Below are 22,474 nucleotides of genomic sequence, written 5' to 3'. Positions count from 1 at the left end.
ATCAAGAATAGTCTGATGGGTGACAATATTAGCCTATCAATTTATATAGTATATATTATCACTTGTGAATGATGCCAAGCATAAGGCAAGAAACAATGCATACCTTTTTTTAGCAACTTTTTCAAATCATAGTCCCAGACCTGTAGCCTAGCCKATATTTGATTAATGTTTTATTTAACTAAGCAAGTCAGTTAAGAACAAATTGTTATTTACAATGACGGCCTACCCTGGCCAAACTCTAACCCGGATGACGCTGGGCCATTTGTGTGCCACCCTATGGGACTCCCAATTACGGTCGGTTGTGATACAGCCTGGAATCGAACCAGGGTCTGTAGTGATGCCTCTAGCACTGAGATGCAGTTCCTTAGACTGCTGCGACACTTGGGAGCCCATAGGCCTCTATGTTAAACGTTCTGATGTGTTGCGTCAGCCTTATAGTGTAAAAAATGTTTTTTGACGCTAGTGGTTGTATTCATTTGGGATCTATCGCATCCCACAACTGTCCCAGACTATGTTTGGAATATTTATTTATCGGACAGAATCGGGCAACTTTTGTACTATGGGAGATAGTAGATTGACATAAGCTAGTGCTTTTGCTGTTTGTTAGGCCTACTCATCTTGTTGGCTAACGAAAAGTAAATGTGGACAGTTCTAATATCTTCAATAGGCGCCTCGGAAATGGATAGGACGTGTGCGTATGTGTATGTCTTCACTTGTAGCCTGTGAGAAAGACCCAATCACGTGATGGAGAGCCATGTGAGTGAGAGGACCTTCGAAGCACGCAGCACAAAGGGAGAAGGGAATTAAAATTATTATATTCAGCCCAAGGAGGGCACAACGGCTACTGGCCGCGGGYAAAAAAGGCATTACAGCCACACAAGGGGATTGCGCCGGGAAATCCGAGGCATTGTCAAGTGCTTGTCAAATTGTGAAAAAGAGACTGATGAAGTGTGTACAGCCTGCACAAAAAAAACAAAGCAGAGCTCATGCCTTTCATGCAACTTTTTTCAAATCATCGTTAGAGTCGTGTCATGCAGATTTAGAATGTATTAGAATGTATTAAAAATCCAACCTTAAGCATTTACGGGTACCTGCTTCTTTGTTAACTGCTCAACAAAGAATGTGCACACTCCCTCAAATCGTTTGGAGAAGATATCCTTTCTATTTTATTCAGCTRTGTTCAGTTGTATTCTTCATACTATAAAATAATGCCATGGAATTCTAAGCAAATCTTGTCTGCTAAATGAACTAGTGTAGCCCACAGCRATWTGGCATAGCCAGATCAGGACAACTCAGAGTATGCTATTCTGTTCTTCTGAAATAGACTACATTTCCTTCATATCATGCTTCTTTAGACCAGTCTAAAATACATAATGGATTTGTTGTGAAGGTGTACGCTATATTACATGGATTTATTACACTTTTTAAAAAGTAGATTTTCCAAAGGTCTGCATCAGTGGAAGCCAGGAGATGCTAAATGTGTTTATGTTAATTAACGGTCAATTACCGTGAGACCGGCAGTTATTTGCTTGACAATCACCGGCTAACAAAATGTTGTGTCTGCCACAGTCCTAATTATGATGTCCACCAATTGAATGTGACAGTCGGATAGCGACGCTCAGTTTTTCTTGTTTTGGCTTATGGTTTTGACTATCTGTAAAACAGGCATACAAAGTCAGTCATGTGACTAAAAATAAGCMAACTACAAACTCAGACAGCCCACTTAAAGGTCCCACCCTCTGAACACTTCTTGGTGAATCGGAGGTTCCCCCATCGCCCCCSAGTCTCCCTGTGTTGATTCGTTGCCCCTCCCATTATGATGTCAGGAAAGCATTACCTACAGAGCAGCGCCGTCTGACCGTCTGACCCCTACGAGGTGCCATGGCTGTCCCTGTTCCTAAGGTGACCTCTAGCCAGGTCGTTTACTTCCTGGTCAAGGTTGACCTGCAGGTCTGCTGGGGTGGCCAGTGGGTCCAGTTACCAAGGCGATGGAGTGAACAATGAGTAGAGGAGTGAAAGCCTCTTTCCTACAGCACAGGCTGGGGTAGTAATCCTCTCAGTGTCTGCTCTGCAACTTCCTCTACCTGCTAATCCYTACACTGATAATCCTACAGCTGAGACCAGAGACGGCATAATACATTTATACCTAATCACATATACTGTACTGTTCACGCATGCACACACACACACTTACACTCCCATACACACATTCACATAAAGCTAAAAAAACAACAACATAGTAGTACCCACTATTACAGTGGCAATGCATTTATACATGCAATGGCCCAACATGCAGTTAACTARTCGCCCGCTCACCCTCTCACTCACTCACTCTCACCCAACTCAACAGTCAACCCAAACACATGCATGCATCTACGTATGTGCATGGTTAAGGCATGCCATGTGCATACGCATGGGACACAAGTAAGTGTGCTTTATTTACATATTGTCACGTTCCTGACCTGTTTTCTGTTGTTTTGTATGTGTTTAGTCGGTCAGGGCGTGAGTTGGGYTMGGCATTCTATGTTATGTGTATCTATGTTGGTTAATYGGTTACCTGATATGGTTCTCAATTAGAGGCAGGTGGTTTACGTTTCCTCTGATTGAGAACCATATTAAGGTAGGTTGTTTCACATTGTTTGTTGTGGGTGGTTGTCTTCCGTGTCTGTGTCTGTTTGCACCACACGGGACTGTTTCGTTTGTTCGTTCGGTTTTTGTGTAGTCTATTTTCCTGTTCGTGCGTTCTTCGTGTTATGTAAGTTCGTTTGTTCAGGTCTGTTGACTCCGTTTATTATTTTGTAAWTTCTCAAGTGTTTTTCGTGTTCGTCTTTATTCTTTAATAAACATCGTTATGTCAAATTACCACGCTGCATATTGGTCATCTGATCTTTCTCGCCTCTCCTCGTCTGAGGAGGAGGACGAAGTAGACGTTCGTTACACATATACAGTTGAAGTTGGAAGTTTACATACACTTAGGTTGGAGTCATTAAAACTTGTTTTTCAACCACTCCACAAATGTCTTGTTAACAAACTAGAGTTTTGGCAAGTCCGTTGAACAACATTTATTTTGTGGCATGACACAAGTCATTTTTCCAACAATTGTTTACAGACAGATTATTTCACTTATAATCACTGTATCACAATTCCAGTCGGTCAGAAGTTACATACACTAAGTTGACTGTTCCTTTACACTTGAAAATTCCAGAAAATTATGCATGGATTTAGAAGCTTCTGATAGGCTAATTGACATCATTGAGTCATTGAATTGGAGGTGTACCTGTGGATGTATTTCAAAGCCTATCTTTCAAAACTCAGTGCCTCTTTGCTTGACATCATGGGAAAATCAAATGAAATCAGCCAAGACCTCATAAAAAGTTTTGTAGACCTCCACAAGTCTGGTTCATCCTTGGGAGCAATTTCAAATGCCTGAAGGTACCACGTTCATCTGTACAAACAATAGTACGCAAGTATAAACACCATGGGACCGCGCAGCCGTCATTACCGTTCAGGAAGGAGACGCGTTCTGTCTCCTAGAGATGAACGTACTTTGGTGCGAAAAGTGCAAATCAATCCCAGAACAATAGCAAAGGACCTTGTGAAGATGCTGGAGGAAACAGGTACAAAGGTATCTATATCCACAGTAAAACGAGTCCTATATCAGACATAACCTGAAAGGCCGCTCAGCAAGGAAGAAGGCACTGCTCCAAAACTGCCATAAAAAGCCAGAGTACGGTTTGCAACTGCACATGGGGACAAAGATCGTACTTTTCGGAGAAATGTCCTCTGGTCTGATGAAACAAAAATAGAACGTTTTGGCCATAATGACCATCGTTATGTTTGGAGGAAAAAGGGGATGCTTGCAGACGAAGAACACCATCCCAACCGTGAAGCACGGGGGTGGCAGCATCATGTTGTGGGGTGCTTGCTGCAGGAGGGACTGGTGCACTTCACAAAATAGATGGCATCATAAGGCATGAAAATATGTGGAATATTTGAAGCAACATCTCAAGACATCAGTCAGGAAGTTAAAACTTGGTCGCAAATGATCTTCCAAATGGACAATGACCCCAAGCATATTTCCAATGATTTTGTGGCAAAATGGCTTAAGGACAAACAAAGTCAAGGTATTGGAGTGGCCATCACAAAGCCCTGACCTTAATCATATAGACAATTTGTGGGCAGAAATGAAAAGCATGTGCAGAGCAATGAGGCCTACAAACCTGACTCAGTTACACCAGTTCTGTCAGGAGGGAATGGCCCAAAAATTCACCCAACTTATTGTGGAAGCTTGTTTGGAAGGCTACCTGCAAACGTTTGACCCAAGTTAAACAATTTAAAGGCAATGCTACCAAATACTAATCGAGTGTATGTAAACTTCTGACCCACTGGGAATGTGATGAAAGAAATCATTCTCTCTACTATTGTTCTGACATTTCACATTCTTAAAATAAAGTGGTGATCCTAACTGACCTAAGACAGGGAATTTTTACTAGGCTTAAATGTGAAAAACTTAGTTTAAATGTATTTGGCTAAGGTGTATGTAAACTTCCGACTTCAACTGTATGTGACCATGTTCTTGTGTGTGTTTTGTGTGTCTGTCTATATGTGTACAAGAGTGAATACATGGTGGTTTATACAGTATGTGTATATGTGATCGAATGTCAAGTCTATTTACTACGAGCACATAAAGTCACTGTGCAGACAGGCAGACCAGTCTAGTCCAGCGGTCACCAGCTCTGGTCCTAGAAAGTCATGTGCCTCTAGTATCAGGGTTAGTGACCACCACTATGCTCTAGTACAGGGTTGGGGTTCATTTTCAATTGAAATTCACTCCTTGAATTGATTGGCCCCGAGCGCTGCGCTAGTCATTAAAGGTTACTATTCCAGTGCATGCACTAGTGAAATCCCAAGCAGTGAGGGGCGCCAGCCAGGCCAGCCTGTGAACTCCAAGCAGTGAGGGGCGCCAGCCAGGCCAGCCTGTGAACTCCAAGTAGTGAGGGGCGCCAGCCAGGCCAGCCTGTGTAAGACAAGACTCTAACTTACTTCTGTCACACCTGTCAGTGAGGCGAGAGCGCCGACGCCCCGCTCCGGGTCCAGGTGGTCAGTGGTCTCCTACTGACTAATGGGAGTCAACACTAACTGCTCTGGGGGAGACAGAACCACCAGCCGTGGGACGGGAGACAAAGAGAAGGGAGTAGGCCACCAGCCGTGGGACGGGAGACAAAGATAAGGGAGTAGGCCACCAGCCGTGGGACAGGAGACAAAGATAAGGGAGTAAGGCCACCAGCCGTGGGACGGTAGACAAAGATAAGGGAGTAGGCCACCAGCCGTGGGACGGGAGACAAAGATAAGGGAGTAGGCCACCAGCCGTGGGACGGGAGACAAAGATAAGGGAGTAGGCCACCAGCCGTGGGACGGGAGAGAACAACACAGAGAGTCAGTAATGCAATGCCACTATTGTCCGGGGCCGGCCACACACAACAACACACGTGTGAGTAAGTCATCAATGTGTGTGTGTGAAGGAGTTCAGGTGTGAGTCTAGAAGAGGCAATTGATTGTGTGTGTGTGTGCCTGCGTGTTTTTGTAGACTGTGTGTGTGTGTTTCTACTTGTGAATGCTGTTGGAATGTCGTTGACATTGTCTTGAGTACCATGAAGGTTGTACAACAGTGCTTCTCTGTGGCCAACTGATCACATTGCCTCCTGAAGCTTTTCTGCAGCTCATTATATTTGTTCCCTAGACTGACCGTGCCAGCCACACGTCCATCCAGAGACCATTCATTCCCCAAATGGTATCCTTAACAACCTAGCAGCCATGACAACCAGGAATTATACACTATATATAAAAAGGTATGTGGATACCCATTCAAATTAGTTGATTCGGCTATTTCAGCCACACCCGTTGCTGACAGGTGTATAGTATCGAGCATACAGCCATGCAATCTCCATAGACAAACGTTGGCAGTAGAATGGCCTTACTGAATAGCTCAGTGACTTTCAACGTGGCACCGTCATAGGATGCCACCATTTGTCAAATTTCTGCCCAGCTAAAGCTGCCCCGGTCAACTGTAAGTGCTGTTATTTTGAAGTGTAAACGTCTAGGAGCAACAACGGCTCATCTGCGAACTGGTAGGCCACACAAGCTCACAGAATGTGCCCGCCGYGTGCTGAAGCATGTAGCCCGTAAAAATCATCTGTCCTCGGTTGAAACACTCACTACGGAGTTCCAATCTGCTTCTCGAAATGGGTTTCCATGGCCGGGAAGCCGCACACAAGCCTAAGATCACCATGCGCAATGCCAAGCGTCGGCTGGAGTGGTGTAAAGCTCACCGCCATTGGACTCTGGAGCAGTGGAAACGCGTTCTCTGGAATGATGAATCACGCTTCACCATCTGGTAGTAAGATTTGGGGTTTGGCGGATGTCAGGAGAACGCTACCTGCCCCAATGCCTAGTGACAACTGTAAAGTTTGGTGGAGGAGGAATAATGGTCTGGGGTTGTTTTTCATGGTTCAGGCCCCTTAGTTCCAGTGAAGGGAAATCTTAACGCTACAGCATACAATGACATTCTAGACGATTCTGTGCTTCCCACTTTGTGGCAACAGTTTGGGGAAGGCCCTTTCCTGTTTCAGCATGACAATGCCCCCATGCACAAAGCGAGGTCCATACAGAAATATTTTGTCAAAATAGGTGTGGAAGAACTTGACTGGCCTGCACAGAGCCCTGACCTCAATCCCATTGGGATGAATTGGAACGCAGACTGCAAGCCAGGTCTAATCGCCCAACATCAGCGCCCGACCGCACTAATGCTCTTGTGGCTGAATGGAAGCAAGTACCCGGCAGCAATGTTCCAACATCTAGTGGAAAGCCTTCCCAGAAAAGTGGAGACTGATATTTTCCACCTTTATTTAACCAGGTAGGCAAGTTGAGAACAAGTTCTCATTTACAATTGCGACCTGGCCAAGATAAAGCAAAGCAGTTCGACACATACAACAACACAGAGTTACACATGGAGTAAAACAAACATACAGTCAATAATACAGTAGAAAAATAAGTCTATATACTGTGAGCAAATGAGGTGAGATAAGGGAGGTAAAGGCAAAATATGATGTAGCAGCAAAGGGGGGACCAACTCCATATTAATGCCCATGATTTTGGAATGAGATGTTCCAAGAGAAGGTGTGCATATACTTTTGGTCATGTAGTGTATGTCCCCAAAAAGACCTGCCTCAGACACACAGACAATAGCCTGATTCATATCATTATATCTTTATACATGGTAAACAAACCACACTTCTCTGGGGACTGTACACACACAGAATAGTAATGCGGCGGCAGGTATCCTGGCGGTTAGGAACATTGGGACAGTAACCAAAAGGTTGCTGGATCGAATCCCGAGCAAATTAATTAAACCTAATTGCTCCTGGGTAGCTGTCAATAATGTCTGACCCCTGACCCRACTCTCTGAGTGTGTCTCAGGGAGAGTGGGATATGCAAAAAACACATTCCCATCTCACACCTTACAGGTTACTCACTTGTACATACAATGAAACAACACTATATACGCAACCCCTTACTATTATATAATCAGTGAAGAACTGTCAACATCTCCCTTAAATGTCACTGGGGGGGGTCCGTTAATAGGTCTATAGGGATAGTATGAGTGTTTGTTCCCGGATGTGTCTTCCTGTCTTGACTCCTGGGTCCTGACTGTCCTGATTAACCCAGAATAAAAGTAATTTTCTGTCAATATCAGCCTTCCCTGGAGTCTCTCACTAGAACCTGCTGGAGGAAAAACAGTCAGTCACACACAAACACCTGCCACAATGCACTTGTGCCAGTTACTTGTGCCAGTCACTCAAGGTCGTTCAGCCACGTGCATACCCTCTTCCAGGACAATCCCTCCAAACCCAACTGGAGCGTCGGCAAACACAAACTCATATTTGGCTGCATCACTGCCAAACCTGCCCCAGCTATCTCCCAAAACCCTGACCTCCTCCCCTCTAATCCCTGCAGCCTTGACCCAAAACCTCTTATAGCAGTCACTCCCTGACACGGTCAAAACGCCAATAATCATGCTAGGATTGTCCATGTGTACATAGGCTAGAGTCCGTGGATAAAATTATTATGCGCTGTGTGGGGAGTACTGTGCAATGATGCTTTCTGCTGTCCCTGTAACGCATAGAGGGCAAAAGCGCATCTGTGACGCATTGTTTTTTTTCGGGGACAAAAGCGCAATGAATAGCCCCAAAAGACCAATCACTATTCTGCACCAGTATACAGGCCCAGATAATGTCTCTATGATGTAGCCTAAACTAGCACAGATTTCGTGTTCAACTGCGTGGGTCCCGCGTGACCTTAACAGGTGAGATGGCCTTCCCGCCAGGGGCTTAGAATAAGATCCCTTAGTCACGTTGCCTTTAAGTAACGACTGTGTTAAACAACGGGCTCTCCGGTCCCCGCTAACCTACACTAACCTCCTCTCCATCTACCGGTATTTACTGAATTATTTCTGCACAGCATAATTACGCACAGTACGCTACGCTATACAAAGCATTCGACACTGACTCAGTTGAAGCGCTGAGGCCACAACCCGAGTCAGTCCGTGCCAATAGAAAATCAGCCCTGCCTGTGTAGCCTATGACAGGGTGCACCGCCTCCGTGCCGCAGTCCTGGGATAAACAAGGCCATCCCAACCCCTGTAGTCCCAATAATATAGCCTAAAGCACATATATAATAGGACAGATTGCACAAATTGTCATTAGAATCAATCAATCCGTCCTCGTCGCAATGTTTATGTCGCTGCCAGTTCAACCCCTATAATTACCCATGGAGCTGTACTAGCCTACTGTAGACTACAGTACATGCGTCGTCCCCTCTAGCCACGCTTACCACCCTCGCTGTGGATCTTCGATCGCCGGTTGAAATACATCCTGAACTTGTGCGGGTCTGTATCAGGCTGGAAGAGGGCGTCCYGGGCACTGGCATGCTCGTGGCTCACTGTCACAGCGGAGAATGCGGGCCCGGGACAAGGCTGCATTCGCTCGGAGATTAATCATAACCGACCAGTAGGACGTGGTAGGTCGACTCAGCAGCGACGAGGGCGCGCATATATGCCATGTGTTCGTGCGGCTTCGTCCTCAGCCAAACTCACAAAAAGGCTAACCTCGTTCCTTCGTTCAGKCTCACTTTGCTTCAACTGGATATGCATGTAACCAATGTGTGCCATAAATTAATAGTCTAACATYTCATGTGTAAAAATAACCTAGTAACGCAGTAGCCATAGGCTGCAGGAGGCCAACACTGCAGAGCTAGGTTAAATAGCATGCTAAATGGGTGTAGGGAATATGACTATTAGCACGATGGTCATTTAATATTTGGATATTTAAAAAATGAAGTGTTACATTCATCTAATTTCATAGGCCTAGGAGTAATTTGTAGCCTAGAGAGAAAGTCAAATTACAAGACAGGGAGAAAAACCATCACACTGGGTTATGTCGTGTCATAGGAGGAGATGTGGATAAAACCAGTGGTTCTGTGTGAGGAACACAAACACAAAGTCACACAAAATAACTCCAGGCATAACAAAGCTGTATTTAATTCCATTGTTAGAGCAGAGAAGAAAACCCTTGTATATTTATATTACACAGTAACAGAACACATTAATCTTAACAGTTTATTGTTTTAATCTCATCACATAACAATAAGTATTCAATATCTCAAATTATGTTTTTGATCTCATTAAATAGGAACAGAATAAATACTAAATTCTGAATTCGATGGCCACGGACCCTCCCACTGGTCTTAGATTAACATTCGGGTGACTGATTAATGCTGCTAAATCATATGACATTCTGTTTTGTCACTTCCTTCAGCTCTACCACACACACACTTATTCATCACACTCACAGCTCCACYGTGCACGTACGCTCAGATTCTGCAGTATACAAAGAGCAATATTACCCAATTATCACACCCCTGTCTCATGGGTCTGCATGACAAAAGTCAGGATTCAAATGACAGAAAACCCCTGCCTTACCTGGACACCAATAACACTGGCCTCCAGTTCTCACCATGTTGTACTGTGGTGAATACTGCCCCTGGTGGCAACATGGTGATACTGCATGCAGGAAGAGCCTATTGAGATCTAGGCCAGGCTAATGGAGAAAGAAATCTGTTGTTCACTGATCTGAAAGGATTGGATAGATATAGAAAATGGTTGAGTGGAGCCGGAACCATTTTGCTTTCACCTATTCATTCCTTTCAGGTTTGTGAACATGGAAATCAGGCCATGACAGGCAGGTTCTACCAGAGCTGGGACTTTAAAACACAGACATTAGAGGAGTGGGAGGTGATGAACTACTTTTTAATTAAGGGGGTATCTCTAGACCGAGGGTAGAGGGACAGAATACTACTGAGCAGATACTCTATTTCCCAACAGAGGAACTAATCATTGATGCCAAGGAGTAAACATGGGAGAACGAACAGCACTATAATGTTTAAAAATGTAACTATGAAAAACAGTTCTTCCTTCCCTCCATGTTATTGCACAACTCCTTGTCTAGCATCAACATTATTGGCCTGTCTCTGTAACAGACAAGTCCTACTACAAGTGCTTGCTGCTAAATCACACACTTTCCTGATCATCTTTTGCTTTAGATGTTTCTTTCTGACTTGGGGTACTAATATTTTAGTGTCAAAGGCTGTAACGGAATGAAATGTTGAACATCCACTGTGGATCTGTGGGGTTAGATGGCTAGGTTGAAATATACTGAACAGGTGGGCAGACAACAGGATCCTTGGGAAAACTCATTCAAAAGTCAGAATACATGACAGCCTTTGTCCACACAACGTCAAATCATAGAGGACACTTTGAAAGGAATGTTGGAGCTTTAAAATGGAGGATTCCAATATTAGCTTTAACTTAAAATGGCTGTTTCCTGCTTCTGATTAAAATGCAAGGCGACTGAGGAGGACTTTCTCTTCTCAACCCCAAAACACAGGAGGCGGTGACATATTTACACGTTCTCAACCAAATCAAGTCCAGAGATGTGTCTGACTGATTACTGTAGTCTGGTTGTGACAGGGMGATGTCACAGCGCATCAGGTAGAGGAGCAGCAGCTGGCTATAGTAGCTCATTAGCATAAGTCCTATCTTTACATGTGGACCTCAGTGACATCATGACAGAGTGGCCAAAGAGAAACAAGGAGGAAAGAAAAGGAAAAAAAAGTGCTGAAAATAAAATAAGTCTAAAAAAATAAAGCTTTGTTAATTCTCTGCATTTATAGTTTTTTCTCCCCCCCTCAATGGATAGCGCAATGATAAATGAAAACATTAAAGCGCTATGTACATGCACCGTCCACTCCGCTCGGGCATGCTCAGTTCAGCCAACAGGTGGCAAGGTGTAGCTGGTGGCGGTCTAGGGTCAGGGGGTTCTAGAGATCAAAGGTCAGGGCAGGGTCAGTCCTGGTGCACAGGGAGGATGGGCTGCCTGCAGATGGGGCAGGTGTTGTTCTCAGAGAGCCAGCGGTCAATGCAGTGGATGTGGAACTCGTGGGCGCAGGGCAGGCGGCGCAGCTTATTCCCCTGGGCATACTCATTAATGCAGACGCTGCAGGCGCGCCCCGCCTCTCCCTCCAGGCTAGCCTGGCCGTAGGTGCGCGTGGCCAGATTATCGATCTGCTCTTTGGTCAGGCCACGAGGGTGCTCCTCATCCTCCTCATCGTTYAGCAGAAAGAAGTGGGCTAGACGCAGGATGGGCAGTGTGCCGTTTTCCACCAGGTTGTTTGTGTCCCTGGTCGTCGGCCGACCCTCATTGGGGGTGGGGACTCCACCGGCACCGCTGTCACTCCCGACTAATCTCTCCTGGCCTCCTTCCTCCTCGGCCCCTGCCGCTCCCTCGGTCTCCATCTCCACCCCTCCTGCCTGACCTTCCGCCCCAGTTCCACTCTCGTTGCCGTGGCTATGGTAGGCCTGTGTGGTGGTGTTTGCGTTGGGTCCAGCAGGGTCCTGGTGACCTGGCGTGCCCCCGGTGGTCTCAGAGTCAGCCTCCGTCTCCATGAGGGAGCTGAGCTCTCCGAAGCCGGTCATGATCTGTCTGAGGATGGAGCGCAGGGCGGTGGAGCTGGGCTCCCCCAGGCCAGTCTCACTGATCCTCCTCAGAGGGATCCGGATGGTGCTGACGTAGGTCCGGATCCCGGCCCGCTCCGAGCGGGAGATGGTGCGCCGGAAGCCTCCACTGTCACTCTCGAAGGTGACGGTATTCTCGGCAGCGCGGGCCCGGGAGCGGGTACGGCTGGCGATGCTGTCTCGGTCCCGGTTCTCTCCCGGTCGGATGCGACGCACCTGCAGGTCCAGCATGATGGTGGGATGGCGGCGTACCCCTCCTGCGCCCCCCGCCCCGGCCGTGTGTGCCTCTGCCTCCTGCTCCCCTGCCTCTGGACCAGGCTCTGCTACTACAGCCGGCTCTGACACGGCCTCACCGGTCTCCATGGAGACAGAAGCAGTTCCATTGCTGGGCTCGGCAGTGTGGATATTATTAGAGCCACCATTTCCACCATTAGGGGATAAGGTAGCTGAGTTAGGGGCTGGGTTTCTCTGAAGAGGGGAGCGGCTACGTCTCCTAGACGACCGGGAGGAAGTCCCACCTCCTGCCGCAGCCCTGCGGGTCCGGCCGCGGGAACGAGTCCTGCTGCTGCGTGGCTCACGCCCCACAGACGCCCCCTGGGGGCCAGGCTGGGGCGCTACACGGGGGCAGTCCAGGGTAGCAACACCCTCCTCCTGCCTCTCCTCTGGGGAGGAAGCTCCGCTTGGGGACTGGAGCTGTGGAGGGCTGCTTTGATCCTGAAGGGTAGGGGGGGTGATGGGGAATGGGGGGAGGTGGAGGGCTGTTGTACTCAGAGCAGTAGGGGGGGACAGGGGTGAGGTGAAGGGTGCTGGAGTCAGAGGAGGGGTGGTGGTAGTACTGCGTGTACGGCGGGTTTGAGCCCTCCTGCCCAGGGTTGCTCGAGGTGAGGGATAGGGGGAGGGCCGGGCAGGGGTGTAGGGTGAGGGGCGAGTGGAGGGGGAAGTGCGTATGGACGCTGTGGATGGAGGGGGGACAGGGGACAACTCTGAGGGGTCGGGGGTGTCACTGTGCTCCCCTGGCTGCTCATGGTTGATGTTGATCTCCAGGCTGAAGCGGAACTCTCCACTGTTGGGGTTGGTGCGGCTGACCGCGCGCCACGTCTGGTTGCCGCTCTGGCCGCTCCGCGTGGCATTCCCGGTTCGTCGGAACGTGTTCAGCCACTCCAGCAGTGAGTCGCCATTAGACGTCTCTGCTCCCGGCTCAGCAGTACCTATACAGACAGCGGCTCGTTACTGAACTGAGTCAGTTGTAATTATCTAGTAATGCTTCAGTACTATACAGCAGCAATTAGGTTATAAACCTTTTGGGACCCATAACATCCTGTCACGTTTAGGTTATACGGGCTAGACACTTTAGCATCCATTTCCTCCCCTATATTCCTTCCATGCCCCTCCTAACCCTCTCTCCTCCCCCTCACCGCTGCTTCCCTCCTCTTCTCCGGTCTCCGTGTTTTGTGGGCGTGGTTCAGGTCGGGGCTGAGATGACACACGCTCCTTTGCCCCGTCCAGGCGCTGCCGTAGCTCCTCAGCTGTCACTTCACCTGGGGAACAACATGTCCTCTGTTAGGTGAAGATGGAGGGTGTATGATATGGGGTGGGTTATATGCTTCATTGTTGAGGGTCCAGTTCYGCCCTTAGTGGCCAACATGGAGACATTATATTATGATGTGATATTATTGTGTTATTACAAATGTTTGTGTTTTATTTTACCTTTATTTAACTAGGTAAGTCAGTTAAGAACAAATTCTTATTTACAATGACGGCCTATATTAGATTGTATTAGCGAGTCTGCATTAGTGTATTGGGTTTGGACAGGGGTGGACAACTACGCTAATCCGAGGGCTGCAGTCCTGCTGGTTTTCCTTTCTCCATGGCATTAATTAGCGCCACTGATTGGCTAGGGGGACCGGGCACGTGGCTGTCCTGATACAAATTAGCCTGTGATTTAAAAACATGGAGGAAAACCAGCAAACACCACTGCACTGAGCGATTGGAGCGGGTTCTAGGGAGGTCAGGTGTTCTAGGTTCCTGGGGTTCTAGTGAGGTCAGGTATTCTAGGTTCCTGGGGTTCTAGTGAGGTCAGGTGTTCTAGGTTCCTCTCACCAGGTGTGCCCAGCAGGTTGCTGTCTCTCATGAGGCGGTACTCTTCCTCGCTCAGATCATTGATGAAGTGATAGTACGCCTCCTCCCTTCTAAGACGCTCCGCCTGACGCCGCCGCTCGTCTCGCCCACCGGGAGGGTCCATCACCATGGAAACCGCTGGTGCACACAGAAGGGGTGATAGGGGTGTCAGAATTGTGGAACACCTGGCTGGATCTTACCAGGGCACTGCTATTGTGATGCATCCATCATTCAATCATAGGGAGCAATTGAGTTGGGATCAGACATATTTGACAGATTCTATACAACTAATGTACACATCACTGACACACTTGACAAGCATGGATTAGAACGAGGCTTTACTGAACATCCAATTCCCTGGGGAAAAACCGCAGTCCAATAGCTTCTGTGTCACGTGAAAGTAGGATTTACAGAAAGGCTATTACTCGATCAACAGAATTATGTGACTGCAACTCCCGTCGCCTTTACGTTATTAAACCGGTTTCTGTGGCCAACCTTTAGCCATGAACGATGACGACAAGTTAAAACAACAACTTCCATTTTGATGTGGAATGAGACATGGCCCGTAAGAGGTCGGCTGAGCTGACATAACAAAAATCTAACCTTCCCTGTTCCGACAGCTAGCTGGCTAACCTCGGATTCATCAGAAAAGCTCTATACAACAGCATCAATGCCACTGCGATAGACAGCAAAAAATATTTCGTCGGCCGTAAATGTTGCAACAATCACGGTATTTGGAGCAATAATGCAGTCTCTACAAAGCATCATAATACAGAAGGCCATGTTGGAGAACACAGGAGGAGCAACAAAACTGACGTTGTCATCCTACTAGTTACCAATCACCGACCCAGGAATGATCACAGACACGTCGAGAGTCCAAACATTGCACTACGGAGGAGGGACATGACAAAGAAAAGTCGGGCTCCATACAAACTGACTATGTAGAGGACAAAGAATCGTCACCTAACTATTGCAACAGAATTATATAAACGTCTCCAACTACAAAAAAATCTTGTTCACACCTATACGCAGGTTTCACGTTGCCTTTCAAAGCGACGAGCTGTCATTTTGAATGCGCAACGCATTTGTTAGTTGCTGTCGACAYCTAACTAGCCATCTTTTGGTGAAAGGTTTGACCAATAAATAATACTTTTTTTTTGACAAGCAACACACGAACAGAGTACATACTATACTCAATCTAAACAGTGTTATTGGCTCGAGGAAATGGCAATGACAACGAAATTTAAAGGGATTGTTGTACCTGACACAGCAGCTGTAATATGGACGGGTTTGCTTTCCTCTCCGCTCTGATTACAATGTAGCCAAGATGGGACCACCTGTGCTACACTTCTCACCGTCCGACCAAACACTATCAGTGTCAGATTAGTTCCTACCCAATGAAACCGCACGACTACGAGGATTAAAACAGCTAATTGTTGTGTTTCAATCAATGTATATATGTATTAATATTTGTTTAACTATGAAGACGACTGTTTACAATTTCCAACAGGTTCTTTTTCACAAATGTATTTTACATAAAATCACGAAGTTTGATAATTTTTCTCCCCGCAGTCTGAATMATTCTAGAATGAGGTATAACCCACAAAATAGCATTGGAAAATGACATAATTAAATGTTTTTCGTTTGTCAATGTCTGTGCGCGTGTCTTGACTAGTCTTTCTGCCTTTATTAGACGCCAGAATGGTCTAATTGTGGACATCCACATCAATGTATTATTAAGGAGAGGAGTAATTGCCATAAAACGTGAAGGGGGAACATTTTAAACTGTCTGCCAAAGTTCTGAGCAGAATACTATATTTTTGTTTGTGTGAATTTTAGCCCCTTTACGTTACAAAGAGTTAAAGTCCACGTGGTGCTCTAAACACTTTTCTCCCGTCTCTTTCTGTACAGTCTACATAACGACATTTTACGACAAAGCCGTGCATGGAATTTCTGTTCTCCCCAGTGAGATACCGGTTGGAGAAACGCAGTAGCAAGAGAGTACAGAGAAGGGTTAGTAATCGTTCCCATACCTGGCCCCTCGTCCCCGATAAGAATCCTGCATCTTCTCTGGTACACATAAACCGAGCGGTTAGATGTGGAAACAGGGCTGAGGAGAGAGCGACGCGAGGGAAGGCAACTAAAAATTCTAACCCGGGTTGTGAAGTAAGTTGCCTTCTAAGCGGCGCTTTAAAAGGAAGCAGAAGATAATTGACCAAAACAACAGAGAAGATGGACTATGATTTCAAAGTGATGCTGACCGGGGAGAGAGAACGTGTAGAGGACCTGTTTGAATATGAGGGATGCAAAGTGGGAAGAGGCACCTACGGCCATGTATATAAAGCAAAGCGAAAAGATGGGTAAGTTTATATTGATATAGCCAGTAAGAAGGCCTTCAGGTCCGCCAGTCTCCAAATAAAATAACTCCGTTGTCTTCGTTAATTGCCCCTGTTTTCAAGGCCCCATCTCCGAATGCTATTTGCATCAATAAACCTATTTGTAACTCGTAGTGCGATGAAAATCACTAGTAGATTGAAGAACCCACTGAATACACTCCGGAGACTTCATCTCATCTGGAGAACGGGGGCTCGAGGTCCATGACAAAATTTACTGCCTCGATTTGACCACTGTCATCAGTGGCCTATCCCCGTGCTAACGGTGCAGTGTGTACGCAAAATCCATCCGCTACACTTGACATCGTTGATTGCAGTTCAATCAAGCAGTTTTTATAAGGGCGCCTTCGCTCACAGATGAAACAGAACATAACCGGGGGTGTTGTAACAACAGCTCACGTCGGTGTATTGCAGCCAGGAAACAGGTTTTGCTCTAAACCGAATTCTGAGGATATATTTCGGTATCAGATTATGCTGTCATTTTTACATGATCAGATTTGTACATTTTTCGCAGCAATATCAACAACGTAGTGAAGTAGGCCAGCCTATCACTGACGCAGCCAAGCAAGCCAGAGGCWAACCTACGTAGCAGGCGTAAAAGAAACGCTGGACTTGACAAGAAAAACAACTGTCAGGGGAGGTTCTCTTCTGCACTGTTTAACCAATCCAGTAAACGTGGAGGATGAGTTAATATGGAGCGTTAAAGAGTAAAAATGTTATGGGGGAAAATAATGTTTAATGGAAAACCAGATGTTTTTTGCTTAGTTATAGTGAAACACGTCGATATGGTTTTCATTTTGACAGTTTTATGCAAAAGTGTTATTTCGGTCTTTTAGTTGTAAATCTAGCTCTTTTGGCCCTTAGCAGTTCAACTACCATTGAAATCGACTGTCAAAATGATGACCATATCGACATGTTTCACTATAACTAAGGAAACATCATCTCAGGGGAGGGGTTAGGTATGAAATCCACTCCCTTCTAGACGTGCTGGGTGGTACAGCCTCAAGGCTTCCTATAKAAAGTAGGTGACAGCGCACCATATTTGGCAATGGTCTTGGTAGGTGGAGTGTGCCAATATATTTAGCATTATGCTTCCTTGACTAGAAGTTACACAAAATTCAAAAGACGGTAAGGCACATTTCCACATATGACCAAATACAACGTTTTTACCTACCGTTTTATACAGAGCTATGTGCTTTTAAAGAGAAAAAAAAATGTAGGCTATGATAATTATGCTTTTATATTGGTGATTGATTGGTGGCAGTGTCTCCTGTGACAGTTGGCTGATATTTAATGCTTGTTGAGTTGTAATCCCACGTGGCAGATATCTATTTACAATATTCATCCTGTGCCCACACACTTCTAATTCTGAAAAGTGAAAGCATACATATGAGAAGGGTCACCCTGGTAGTAGTTGTAGGTTTTTATACAGTACCCAAGACCAATCTGTGAGTTAATTTGACCATTGGAAAAAGAACTACTGCGTGACCTCTCGTTCTCCGTAGCCAAAGTGAGTAAGACATTTAAGCGTGTTAACCCTCGCAAGGTTGCCGGCCCATGCAATATCCTAAGCCGTGTCCTCAGAGCATGTGCAGACTGGAGTGTTTACGGACATTTTCAATCGCTCCTTATCCCAGTCTGTTGTCCCCACTTGCTTRAAGATGTCCACCATTGTTCCTGTGCCAAAGAAAGCGAAGGTAACTGAACTAAATGACTATCGCCCTGTAGCACTCACCTCTGTCATCATGAAGTGCTTTGAGAGGCTAGTTAAGGTTCATATCACCTTTTATCCAAAACCCTAGACCCAGTACAATTTGTATACCGCCCCAACAGGTCCACGGATGACTCATCGCACTGCACACTGCCCTATCCCATCTGGACAAGTGGAATACCTATGTAAGACTGCTGTTAATCAACTACAGCTCAGCCTTTAACACCATAGTACCCTCCAAGCTCATCACTAACCTCAGGGCCCTGGGGCTGAACCCCACCCTGTGCAACTGGGTCCTGGACTTCCTGATGGTCCACCTCCAGGTGGTAACGGTAGGCAACAACACCTCCGCTACACTGATCCTCAAAAGGGTGCGTGCTCAGCCCTCTCCTGTACTCCCTGTTCACCAATGACTGTGTGGCCAAGCATGTCTCCAACTCAATCATCAAGTTTGCAGATGACACAACAGTGGTAGGCCTGATTACCAATGACAAGAGCCCTGAGGGCCCTGGCGGAGTGGTGCTAGGAAAATAACCTCTCCCTCAACGTCAACAAAACGAAGGAGCGGATTGTGGACTTCCAGAGACCGCAGATACAGGACGTCCACATCCACAGGATCATAGTGGAAAGTGTGAAACGCTTCAAGTTCCTCAGCGTGCACATCACTGACAACCTGAAATGGTGGCAACAGCGCKTTTTCAAACTCAGGAGGCTGAAGAAATTTGGCTTGGCCCCTAAAACCCTCACAAACTTCCACAGATGCACKATTGAGAGGATCCTGTCAGGCTGTATCACTGCCTGGTACAGCAATTGCAACGTCTGTAACCACAGGGCTCTCCAGAGGGTGGTGCGATCAGCCCAATTCATGTCCTGCCCTCCAGGACATCTACAGCACCCGGTGTCAAAGGAAGGCCAACAAGGACCTCAGCCACCCGAACCACTCTGTTCACTCTGCTACCACCTAGAAGGCATAGACAGTACAGGTGCATCAAAGCTGAAACCGAGAGACTGAAAAACATCTTTCTCCAGGCCATCAGACTGTTAAATGGTCACCACTAGCCGGCTACCACCCAGTACTCTACCCTGCACATTAGAGACTGCTGCCCTATGTACATAGTCTTTGAACACTGGTCAATATTTACATACTGTTTTACCCACTTCATATGTGTATATATTGTATTKTAGTCAAGGCTCATCCTATATAACTACTGCTGCACACACCWTTTCTTTTAATATACTGTCCATACTGTCTACACACCATCAAATACAGTGCATTTGGAAAGTATTCAGAACCCTTCCCTTTTTCCAAATTTTGCTACGTTAKAGCCTTAAATTAAAAATMTTCCTCATCAATTGACACCCAATGCCCCTTAATGACAAAGCAAAAGCAGGTTTTTAGAAATGTTTGCAATTTTATTACAAATAAAAAACAGATACCTTATTTACATACAGTTGAAGTCAGAAGTTTACATACACTTAGGTTGGAGTCATTAAAACTCATTTTTCAACCACTCCACAAATGTCTTGTTAACAAACTATAGTTTTGGCAAGTCGGTAAGGACATCTACTTTGTGCARGACACAAGTKATTTTTCCATCAATTGTTTACAGACAGWTTATTTCACTWTCACAATTCCAGTGGGTCAGAAGTTCACATGCACTAAGTTGACTGTGCCTTTAAACAGCTTGGAAAATTCCAGAAAAMGATGTCATGGTTTTAGAAGCATCTGATAGGCTAATTGACATCATTTGAGTCAATTGGAGGTGTACTTGTGGATATATTTCAAGGCCTACATTAAAACTCAGTGCCTCTTTGCTTGACATCATGGGAAAGTCAAAAGAAATCAGCCAAGACCTCAGAAAAAAAATTGTAGACCTCCACAAGTCTGGTTCATCCTTGAGAGCAATTTCCAAACCCCTGAAGGTACCACATTCATCTGTACAAACAATAGTACGCAAGTATAAACACCATGGGACCACGCAGCCATCACACCGCTCAGGAAGGAGACGCGTTCTGTCTCCTAGAGATGAACGTACTTTGGTGCAAGAAGTGCAAATCAATCCCAGAACAACAGCAAAGGACCTTGTAAGATGCTGGAGGAAACAGGTACAAAAGTATCTATATCCACAGTAAAACGAGTCCTATGTCGACATAACCTGAAAGGCCGCTCAGCAAGGAAGAAACCACTGCTCCAAAACCACAATAAAAAGCCAGACTACGGATTGCAACTGCACATGGGGACAAAGAACGTACTTTTTGGAGAAATGTCCTCTGGTCTGATGAAACAAAAATTGAACTGTTTGGCCATAATGACCATCATTATGTTTGGAGGAAAAAGGGGGGGGCTTGCAAGCCGAAGAACACCATCCCAACCGTGAAGCACGGGTGTGGCAGCATCCTGTTGTGGGGGTGCACTTCACAAAATAGATGGCATCATAAGAAAGGGAAATTGTGGATATATTGAAGCAACATCTCAAGACATCAGTCAGGAAGTTAAAGCTTGGTCACAAATGGATCTTCCAAATGGACAATGACCCCAAGCAAAGCGTGTACGAGCAAGGAGGCCTACAAACTTGACTCAGTTACACCGGCTCTGTCAGGAGGAATGGGCCAAAATTCACCCAACTTGATGTGGGAAGCTTGTGGAAGGCTACCCGAAACATTTGACAGGGAATTTTTACTAGGATTAAAGATCAGGAATTGTGAAAACTGASTTTAAACTTCTGACTTGTTGTAAATTCAATTGATTGAACATGATTTTGAAAGGCACACACCTGTCTATACAAGGTCCCACAGTTGGCAGTGCATTTCAGAGCAAAAACCAACCCATGAGGTTGAAGGAATTGTCCGTAGAGCTTCGAGACAGGATTGTGTCGAGGCACAGATCTGGGGAAGGGTGCCTAAAAATGTCTGCAGCATTGAAGGTCCCCAAGAACACAGTGGCTCCATCATTTTTAAATGGAGGAAGTTTGGAATCACCAAGACTCTAACTACAATTGCCCACCCGGCCAAACTGAGCAATCGGGGAGAAGGGTCTTGGTCAGGAAGTGACCAAGAAACCCGATGGTCACTCTGACAGAGCTCTAGAGTTCCTCTGTGGAGATGGGAGAACCTTCCAGAAGGACAACAATCTCTGCAGCACTCCACCAATCAGGCCTTTATGGTAGAGTGGCCAGACGGAAACCATTCCTCAGTAAAAGGCACATGGCAACCCGTTTGGAGTTTGCCAAAAGGCACCTAAAGGATTCTCAGACCATGAGAAACAAGCTACACTGGTCTGATGAAACCAAGATTGAACTCTTCGGCCTGAATGCAAGTGTCACATCTGGAGGAAACCTGGCACCATCCTTACGGTGAAGCATGGTTGTTTTTTAAAAGTAATTTCCTCACCATCTTAAATAAGCACGCCCCTTTCAAAAAATGTATAACTAAGAACAGATATAGCCCTTGCTTCACTCCAGACCTGACTGCCCTCGACCAGCACAAAAACATCATCCTGTGGCGTACTGCACTAGCATCGAATAGTCCCCGCGATATGCAACTTTTCAGGGAAGTTAGAAGGAACCAATATACACAGTCAGTTAGGAATGCAAAGGATAGCTTTTTCAAACAGAAATTTACATCCTGTAGCCCTAACTTCAAAACGTTCTGMGACACTGTAAAGTCCATGGAGAAMAAGAGCACCTCCTCCCAGCTGTCCACTGCAGAGGCTAGGAAACACTGTCACCACCGATAAATCCACGATAATCGAGAATTTCAATAAGCATTTCTCTACGGCTGGCCATGCTTTCCTCCTGGCTACCCCAACCCCGGCCAACAGCTCTGCACCCCCCGCAGCTACCTGCCCAAACCTCCCCAGCTTCTCCTTCACCCAAATCCAGATAGCAGATGTTCTGAAAGAGCTGCAAAACCTGGACCCGTACAAATCGGATAAAAAGATTTTAGTGATGTTATATATATGCAGGCCTCAGCCACTACCCTGAGAGCACTTGATTCAGTGTATCATGCAGCCCTCGGGTTTATTACAAATCAGAAACGTCTAACACATCATTGTGATCTCTACAGCGCTGTTGGCTGGTCGTCATTGACCTTGCGTAGGCTTAAACACTGGTATACACTGATTTA

The 22,474-nt window shown here is 46.1% G+C and overlaps 2 protein-coding genes and 1 pseudogene across 2 annotated transcripts in view; 1 reads left to right on the top strand and 2 right to left on the bottom strand.

The window, feature by feature from the left end:
* Positions 1 to 9,101, bottom strand: part of LOC111953848 (phospholipid-transporting ATPase IB-like) — a 108,205-nt pseudogene extending 99,104 nt beyond the window's left edge.
* Positions 9,102 to 9,567: 466 nt separating this feature from the next.
* LOC111953262 (E3 ubiquitin-protein ligase RNF6) lies at positions 9,568 to 15,590 on the bottom strand. Its single transcript, XM_023972420.2, has 4 exons — positions 15,507 to 15,590; positions 14,228 to 14,383; positions 13,543 to 13,665; positions 9,568 to 13,335 (listed from the first exon to the last, which is right to left on the bottom strand). Exons 2-4 carry the CDS (start codon positions 14,373 to 14,375, stop codon positions 11,459 to 11,461), a joined length of 2,148 nt encoding a protein of 715 aa, XP_023828188.2. The 5' UTR covers positions 14,376 to 14,383; positions 15,507 to 15,590; the 3' UTR covers positions 9,568 to 11,458.
* Positions 15,591 to 16,141: 551 nt separating this feature from the next.
* LOC111953263 (cyclin-dependent kinase 8-like) overlaps positions 16,142 to 22,474 on the top strand; it is a 37,539-nt gene continuing 31,206 nt past the window's right edge. Inside the window, 1 exon segment of the mRNA XM_023972421.2 lies at positions 16,142 to 16,605. Coding sequence (XP_023828189.1) covers positions 16,478 to 16,605 — 128 coding nt within the window. The 5' untranslated portion in view covers positions 16,142 to 16,477.

Source organism: Salvelinus sp. IW2-2015, linkage group LG27 (genome assembly GCF_002910315.2).
Source record: "Salvelinus sp. IW2-2015 linkage group LG27, ASM291031v2, whole genome shotgun sequence".
NCBI lineage: Eukaryota > Metazoa > Chordata > Actinopteri > Salmoniformes > Salmonidae > Salvelinus > Salvelinus sp. IW2-2015.
This window is presented reverse-complemented; position numbering and strand designations above follow the sequence as displayed.